Here is a 10,000-nt window from a genome sequence, read left to right as displayed (position 1 = left end):
TGATAACATTATTATTCATATTATTATTATAGTTGTAATAATAATAGTAATTATTATCATTATTATTATCTATCATCATTACTATTATCAACTTTATTACTGTGATCAATATTGTTATTATCGTTATTATTATCATTATTCCTATCATCATCATCATCATTATCCTTACTTTCATCATCTTCATTATTATCATAATTATCATTATCATTATCATTTTTCCTGTCATTGTTACCATCCTCGATTCTTATGAACGATATCATGATTATCATCATTATATTATGATCAGTCTTATTTTTATAATTAAAAGTAGTAGTAGTAGTAAAATCATTATCCTTACAATTATTGGCATTATCATTTGTATTGTTATCATTATCATCATCATCATTATAATTATCACTGTTAATATCACTATATATATTATTATCATTATGATCATAATAATTACCACTGTTAACATCACTATATTGATTATCATTATCACCATCATATATCATCACTATTGTTATCATGAATTATATCATTATTATGATTTTTTATCATGTTTTTGTCGTTGTTGTTGATGTTGTTGTTGATACTATTATCATCATCATCATTGTTATGCTGTATCATTATCATTATTTCCATTATCAATACTACAACATATTCATCATTATCAACATCATCCTTTTATTTATCTATGTCATCATTTTAGCCATCATTATCATCATTGTCACTGTTATCATCTCATGCTATACTTATCATCCGTTGCTCTATATAAACAGTTAAAGCTTGATAAATGTCGAGAGAATGAATATTGATATCAAACAAAATTCAGTTATGGTGTCATCATAACAATGCGTAATTTGGATGGTGAATATTATATTTTGTCAAGTTGAATCATTCATTACCATTCCGTTATTGAATTAGTAATGGTAGTGTTAGGGATAAAGTGTTTATGGTATGATGTTTTCCTTTATAGTGAATGAAGATGATTAAGGTCTTTAACGAATGATTGAGAGAAAGGAGAGGGACGATAATGATGATGATGGTGATTCCGAAGGTAATAAGTATCAAAAGACGGTTATGGTGATGATCAAGATTGTAGTGATGATGATGATGATAATAACAGGGATAATTGTAAAATGGCAAAAAACACTTACAAAAAAAGTGACTTTACTTATAATAACAATACGATTATACACGTTATAGCATGGCCATAACAAATATATGGTAACAACAACAGTGATGATAATGAAAAATGTAACACCGTTTACTAGAACAGTTAAAGATAGTAAAGATAATAATAAAGGGAACGAGAACAACAGCAGCAATACTGATAATGGTAATGACAATGACAATAGTAATGTAAATACTATCACTATCAGCAATGTCAATAATAACAAAAAATAAAACCAATTATAATGCCAAGGGTAATAACGCTGACACTGAATTTCCTATTACAATAACAGCAATACTACAGTGTTGGTATGATCATCAATAACAGCGATAATGAACAGGACAGCTGATAACGCCAACAATACCCACAATAATCCCGGTACAGAACCCAATCCCAGTCTGCAATCGAATCCCTCACCACCACCAAAACGCCTCTGCAATTTACCTGTCTGCTGCAACGTCGGAAGGTGATGAGGCTGGCTGTACGTGACGTTGTCCAGGTGGAGAGAAACATCTGTGCTCCACTCATACACGTGTACAGTGGCAGTACATCTGTGAGGGAGATAGCGTGGGTGGATTTTGACATCTGTGTTGGAGCTTAAAGATATTCAATAGCGAGTGGGAGAGAAATTAATTTGAGTACAATCCATTTAATTACATGGACATATATACCTATACGGGGATATTCATTAATATGAGTATTTAGATAGATATTGATAGATATAGAGTTATGGCAATTACTATATTCATGATCATAGAGATAAAAATGAGTGATCAAGATGTACATGAAAGTCATAAGGATAAAGGCACTAATAAAGATAATAACAATAAAGGTTGATAACGTTAATGACTACAGCGATAACAACAGAACTATACCGTACATGATAACAAGTACCAAGTGGAATGATAGCTATAATAATCATGAAAAGGAGCAATTAAAACAAAGACAGAGACAGAAATGATGAATCCAGCATCATCATCTCATGAGAGAATTCTCCATTTCGAAGGACAAGAAATTCCATTATACACAGAACAGTGTCTGGCAAGGAGGAAAGGGGGTGGGGAAGGGGTGGCGAGGGGGTGGGGAGGGTGGTGGGTGGGGAGGGTGGGGAGGGTGGTGGGTGGGGCAGGGGAGGATGAAAGGTTAGGGAGGAAGGGAAGAAGGGGGGTGGAGAGGGGTATGTGTCGAAAAAAGGCAATTATTCCTTAATTACCTCAGCCCAAGCTGTTACTCGGTTTAATGAGATAAGCCATACTTTCTACTTTAATTAGAACGGGAGTAAAAGCATCGTTCTGGATATACTGTACTGGCAAAAGAGAGAGAGAGAAAAAATCCTTTACTCAATTACCTCTCCTTCCTCTATCCCTCCCCCCTCCTTCCTTCCACTATTTCCTCTTTTATCACCTTTATCCCCCTTCCTCTTTCTGCTCCTCCCCCTTCCGCCTCCCTCTGTCCCTCCCCCTCTTCCTTCTCTTCCTCTTCCTCTTCCTCCTCCTTCACTTCTTCCTCCACCTCCCCTCCTTCTATTCTTTCTCTTACCCCTATTCTCCTCCCTCCCTTCTCCTCCCCCCCCCCCGCATCCCTTCCTACTCTCCCCCTTCTCCTTCTTATTACCTTTTCCTCTTCTTCCTTATTCTCGGAAATGTAATTAAACGCAAACAAATAAGAACAAAAACTTTGCTTGATACAACCCGAGAGAATTTTCAAAGTTACTTAATTATGCTAATGAATGCAGTGAAGGTAAATTGAAATGGCATTAACACTGATAATAGGAAGAAGATAATAATGTTAAGTGAGAGACAATAATGGTTGAGATTAAAGATAATGATAACATTAATAATAGAATAATAAAGATAATAACAATAATGATAATAATAACAATAATAATGACAATAATGATAATAGTAACAATAATTGTGATAGTAATAATAAATGAGAATAATGATAAGACGAAGGAAAGGAGTAATAACAAAATAATAATAATGGTAATGATAATAATAAGTAATAACAAAATGATAATAATAAGTAATAACAAAATAATAATAATAATAATAATAATAATAATAATAATAATAATAATAATAATAATAAGCACAGATATCAAAAGAGAAAAATAACGATGATAATGATAATTACAAAACCCTCCAACCCGAAAGCAGTCAAAGAGCGCAACCCTCTCCCATAATCTTTTTAATTAAGACTTTTTTTCTCTTTTTCCTCTCAAATCCTTTTAATCTACTCACCAAGCCCTTATCTACCCTCAATCCACAGTAAGCCGCCCTCATTAACCATTTTGCTTTCCAAAACTCTATAAATCTTGCCACTCGGAACCACGAAGCTTCATCTAACTACCCTTATTTGCCCTAAAATATATTCATAATCATCTTATATCGGTTTGATCTTAACACGATCAGTTCATTAGCATAATGGGTTGTTTTATTCATTCTTCATCACCTAAGTCTAGTCTGTTGGTCATTTGCTAGTCGTAGTTTGGTTGTCGAGCATCTATTGATATTGAGAAAGATGATAATGATAATGATGATGATAATAATGATAAAAATGGTAATGTTGATAATAATAATGAAGGCAATAATTATGATAACAAAAATAGTCATAATGATAACAGTTATGATAGTAGTAATAATGATAATAATGATAATAATCAAAATGATAATGATAATGATAATAATCAAAATGATAATGATAATAATGAAATGACAATGATAATGATAATAATGAAATGACAATGATAAGAATAAAAACAACAATAATAATCATAATCATGATGATAATGATGATAATGATACTGACAATATTGATAATTATGATAATAATGTTAAAGTATAGCGATAATGATGAAGATAATAATGATAATAATAATAATAGTGATAATAATAATAGCAACAATAATAATGGCAATGATAAGAAAAGGAAGAAAAATGATAAATAATATCTTCATAAACCATCGTCTCGCCATCAGAAACATAACAAATAAGATTAATTCGTTTGTCCATTTTTCCAACTTTGATTCATTCCAAAAAATAATAATAATAATAAAGAAAATTAACAAGTAGACGCAAAGAATCATTCGTTTGTCCATTTCTCCAACTTTGATTCATTCTAACAACAAACAAACAAACAAAGAAAATTAACAAGTAGACGCAAAGAATCATTCGTTTGTCCATTTCTCCAACTTTGATTCATTCTAACAAACAAACAAACAAAAACAAAAAAATAACAATTAGACGCAAAGAATCATTCGTTTGTCCATTTCTCCAACTTTGATTCACTCTAACAACAAACAAACAAACAAATAAAGTTAACCATTAGACGCAAAGAATCATTCGTTTGTCCATTTCTCCAACTTTGATTCACTCTAACAACAAACAAACAAACAAATAAAGTTAACCATTAGACGCAAAGAATCATTCGTTTGTCCATTTCTCCAACTTTGATTCATTCTAACAACAAACAACAACAAACAAACAAACAAAAAATTAACAAGTAGACGCAAAGAGTCATTCGTTTGTCCATTTCTCCAACTTGGATTCATTCTAACAACAAACAACAAACAAACAAAGAAAATTAACCAGTAGACGCAGTCCGAACACCACAGTCGCTCCCATCACCGAAATGATAATGAGATAAAAATTTCCCTTTTCGAGCAAATGCTATCATCTTCGGCATAATGGCTAACCGCTTCGTCTATTTCAAAGTATTTTCAAAGTCCAAAGTCGAAAAATAATCTACTTAATGTACCGGGAAGATCACGGACGAAATCTGAACAGCTGGGACTGTGGCGAAAAGTACCATTGTTTTCGTTATCATTTCCTGGTATTATTTGGATTATTTTTTTGTTGACGTCCTGCTCACGTACCAAGATACCGGGAGAGTGAAAGACGATGATTATGATAATGGTGATGATCAAAGTTATAATGATGATGATTATGATAATGGTGATGATCAAAGTTATAATGATGATGATTATGATAATGGTGATGATCAAAGTTATAATGATGATGATTATGATAATGGTGATGATCAAAGTTATAATGATGATGATTATGATAATGGTGATGATCAAAGTTATAATGATGATGATTATGATAATGGTGATGATCAAAGTTATAATGATGATTATGATAATGGTGATGATCAAAGTTATACTGATGATGATTATGATAATGGTGATGATCAAAGTTATAATGATGATGATTATGATAATGGTGATAATCAAAGTTATAATGATGATGATTATGATAATGGTGATGATCAAAGTTATATTGATGATGATTATGATAATGGGGATAATCAAAGTTATAATGATGATGATTATGATAATGGTGATGATCAAAGTTATATTGATGATGATTATGATAATGGGGATAATCAAAGTTATAATGATGATGATTATGATAATGGTGATGATCAAAGTTATAATGATGATGATTATGATAATGGTGATGATCAAAGTTATAATGATGATTATGATAATGGTGATGATCAAAGTTATACTGATGATGATTATGATAATGGTGATGATCAAAGTTATAATGATGATGATTATGATAATGGTGATAATCAAAGTTATAATGATGATGATTATGATAATGGTGATGATCAAAGTTATATTGATGATGATTATGATAATGGGGATAATCAAAGTTATTATGATGATGATTATGATAATGGTGATGATCAAAGTTATAATGATGATGATTATGATAATGGTGATGATTATCATAATGGTGATGATCAAAGTTATAATGATGATGTTTATGATAATGGTGATGATCAAAGTTATAATGATGATGATTATGATAATGGTGATGATCAAAGTTATACTGATGATGTTTATGATAATGGTGATGATCAAAGTTATAATGATGATGATTATGATGATGGTGATGATCAAAGTTATAATGATGATGATTATGATAATGGTGATAATCAAAGTTATAATGATGATGTTATAATGATGATGATTATGATAATGGTGATAATCAAAGTTATAATGATGATGATTATGATGATGGTGATGATCAAAGTTATAATGATGATGATTATGATAATGGTGATAATCAAAGTTATAATGATGATGTTATAATGATGATGATTATGATAATGGTGATAATCAAAGTTATAATGATGATGATTATGATAATGGTGATGATCAAAGTTATAATGATGATGATGTTAATTAGATTAATGATGATAATAGCAATAAATGTTTTGATATTGATAGTTAATAAGAATGATAAGATAACAGTAGTGAAAGTGATAACAATGACGATAATGATAATAATAATAGAAATTATAATATTCATGATGATAAGGGTAATAATGATAATGATGACAATGGTAATGTTAATAAAAATCATGATAATGGTAATAAAGAAGTTGATGATTATAGTAATGATAACAATTAAGTATGATAATAATGTTGATAATAATAGTAGTAATAACAACAATAAGATTGATAATGATAAAAATGTTAATAATAATAGTAATGACAGTAAAGGTAATAATGAAAATAATAATAATTATTATAATGATAATGAAAATAACAATATTGAAAATGATAATAACAGTGATGAAAATTATAATAGTAATGATAATAGTGATGATAATGATGATAATAAGAAAAATAGTAACAATTACTAATGATAAAATCATTATTACTATCACTTTCATGAATATTGTCAATAATATTAATATCATTATCATTACCGTTATCATAATGACAATAATAAAGATAATTATATTAATGATAAAAACGCCAATAGTAATTAACAATGAAAATTAAAAATAAGATAACAGTTGCGTTAGACTTGCTGACGTCTTCACTAATTCTCAACCAGAGATAGACATGTCAGTGTCTGTCTGTCTATCAATAGATGCGTATGTTTGTGTGTGTGTGTGTGTGTAAATGTTTGTGTGTGTGTGTGTGCAAATGTTTGTGTTTGTGTGTGTGTTTAAGTATGTGTGTGTGTGTGTAAGTATGTGTGTATGTCTGTGTGTAAATATGTGTGTATGTAGTTATGTGTATGTGCGTGTGTGTAATTATGTGTGTGTGTGTGTAAATATGTGTGAGTGTAAGTACGTGTGTGTTTAGTGTGTGCGTGACTATGTACGTGTATGTGCATGTATGTGTTTGCATATGCATGTCTTCTCCACGTAAGCAACAATACTAAGATACTGCAAATATTGAGAAAAAAATATCTTGGATCATTGAGGAAGATATAAAAGGCAACATTAGGAAAATTACTCAGACTTTGGTTCCTATATAATGTAAAGAAAAAAAAGGGAGATAGAGTGTATTAAAAGCAAAAACAAAAATCCCAAAAAATAACCTTAATACCGTTAATGTACAAATGAACTCTCATACACACACAATTTCACATATTTTTTCCCCCGTTGAGAAATTGTTACTGGTTCACATTATTTTTGGGTTATTCAAAGCAGCCAATAAAAATAGATTTATTCTTAATGTCTTCTGTTAAGTCGACATTCCTATGCAGGTTGTACCGAAAAGTTTTAAAGTTTGTATTCACGATGAGCACGGTATCCATTTAAAGTGTCTCCTCGTATAGAATTACATTTTTGTGTACCGGAGAATGGATGCGCGTGTGCATGTATATTGCATACGTGCACACAGACACCTACACGGGTCTACGCACATGCATGAATCTGCGCGTGGACAGACGTACCTTTTTCCACATATAGATACAGGTGTCTATATGTGTGTATTGTAAAAAAAATATATATATAGACATACCGTGTGTTTGTATGTGTGTGTGTGTGTGTGTGTGTGTGTATGTGTGCGCGCGCGCATATGTGTGTGTGTGTGTGTGTGTGTGTGTGTGTGTGTGTGTGTATGTATGTATGTGTTATATATATATATGTATATATATATGTATATATATATATATATATATATATATATATATATATATATATATATATATATATATATGTATATACATATATATATATATATATATATATATATATATATATATATATATATATATATATATATATATATATATATATATATACGTACATAGATAGATAGATAGATATGTATGAATAAAGAAGGTCAATAGCAACATAAAGAAAGAGAGGTATTATATGTGGATGTTTATTTACGTACTGTCAGTGATTTTATTTCTTTATCAAACTTGACTATCATTTCCCTACATGATTTTCATTCTGCATGCGCAGGTCAGGTCACGCGCATGCATAAATTACCACCGCAAATCTTAATACAATTATCATGCGCCGCCAGTTTCCTAATTCAGACCAGCATTTAACATCTATTCTTCTTCCTTGCGTCATGAATTAATGTATGTACTTTAACCTCGCGGAATTATTTTAGGTCTTTCTGCCGCCTTGTGGGACTTTAGAGCCATTAGCGGCGTGGGACTCTGCATATTCAGGTCGGGGAGGAGATTTTAGAAGGGCTTTTTAGTAGTGAAATGTGGCGTCGTTTGTCCGTAGAGTTTCGTCGGGGTTCCTTGATTGACGTTCTGATATTCTGATCTACAGTCATCGTTATTTTCTTTCTTTCTTTCTTTCTCTCTCTCTCTCTCTCTCTCTCTCTCTCTCTCTCTCTCTCTCTCTCTCTCTCTCTCTCTCTCTCTCTCTCTCTCTCTCTCTCTCTCGCCCTCTCTCTCTCTCTTCCTTCCTTCCTTTTAGCCTGTGTTCTTTCCCCTTTCGCCCCAACTCGGTTGAGAGGAGACCCGTGTAACATCAACCCCCGAAGCAGTTGAAGGCTACAATTCTCATTTTGGCTTCTGCGTTTTCTGGTCTTTGCTTTTATGCTTTTTTGTCTTGCCCTTTCCACGCATTTTCGTCCTAATTTTCTTTATTTTTCTGAGGGGGAACGGAGAGCAAGGATGTGAAAAGCAAGGTAACCTAAGAAGATATGTTAAGGAAATGCCAGTAAAATAAGTCTGTGAGAAAAACGCACATCAAATGGCACACACACGCAGCCCTCCCTTCCTACGCACAAATTCCCCTCACCAGCCAGCCACTCACACACTCGCACACCCACACGCACATCTACACACACATACACACATACACACACACACATACGATTACCACACACAGACACACATACACACACAGGCGCGCATACCACACACACACACACATACACACACACACACACACACACACACGCACACACGTATACACGCATAAAAATTACCACTACTACACGCGCAAGTATCCCCCTTCCTTCCATCCGAACTCCTACACAAATACACAAATCTTTCCTTACCCTCCCTGCCCCTACCCCCCCCCCCCCCCCCTAATCCCTCTCCCACACACAAGCTCCCTTTTACAGCCCACTCAGACACACACGGGATAACCCCACATCGTCACACACTACCTGAGATTGAGAACACCTTCAGCAAATAGGCTTGACGTGGCAGTTAGCATGAGGCCCAGCGTTGACGTGTACAGTGCCGGTTCTCCCTCGGCTGTTGATGGGTAGTGAACCAGGTGGTCTTTTGAAACCTGGAAAGGCCAGAGAAAAAGGTCATTGGTGTATTTTTATTGTGTCTTATGGTTTTCGAGATGTAATAGCGGCTTAATTATCAATATTGTTTTTAAAATCAGAAATGTCATTGTTGATATTGTTGTTATTAAGAATAATGCTGATGTCATCTTATAATCATCATTATCGTTATCATTACTTTAGTTATTAACATCCTTGAGTATGTATTGTTTTATAAATATATCATAGAATTGTCATTTTCATTGTTTGTGTTTAACCATTAATCAATTATCATATCATTTTATGTTTATTCAGTCATATGTAATGTAACAGGC

The 10,000-nt window shown here is 32.3% G+C and overlaps 1 protein-coding gene across 1 annotated transcript in view; it reads right to left on the bottom strand.

Moving 5' to 3' along the window:
• The window catches only part of LOC113811792 (uncharacterized), a 213,045-nt gene that overhangs the window by 2,769 nt on the left and 200,276 nt on the right, over positions 1–10,000 (bottom strand). The window contains exons 8-9 of the mRNA XM_070119102.1: positions 9,558–9,685; positions 1,601–1,707 (exon numbers count right to left, since the gene is read on the bottom strand). Coding sequence (XP_069975203.1) covers positions 1,601–1,707; positions 9,558–9,685 — 235 coding nt within the window. The remainder of the gene's footprint in view (positions 1–1,600; positions 1,708–9,557; positions 9,686–10,000) is intronic.

Source organism: Penaeus vannamei, chromosome 4 (genome assembly GCF_042767895.1).
Source record: "Penaeus vannamei isolate JL-2024 chromosome 4, ASM4276789v1, whole genome shotgun sequence".
Taxonomy (NCBI): Eukaryota; Metazoa; Arthropoda; class Malacostraca; order Decapoda; family Penaeidae; genus Penaeus; species Penaeus vannamei.
The sequence above is the reverse complement of the archived record's forward strand: the minus strand, read 5'-3'. Positions and strand labels throughout refer to the sequence as shown.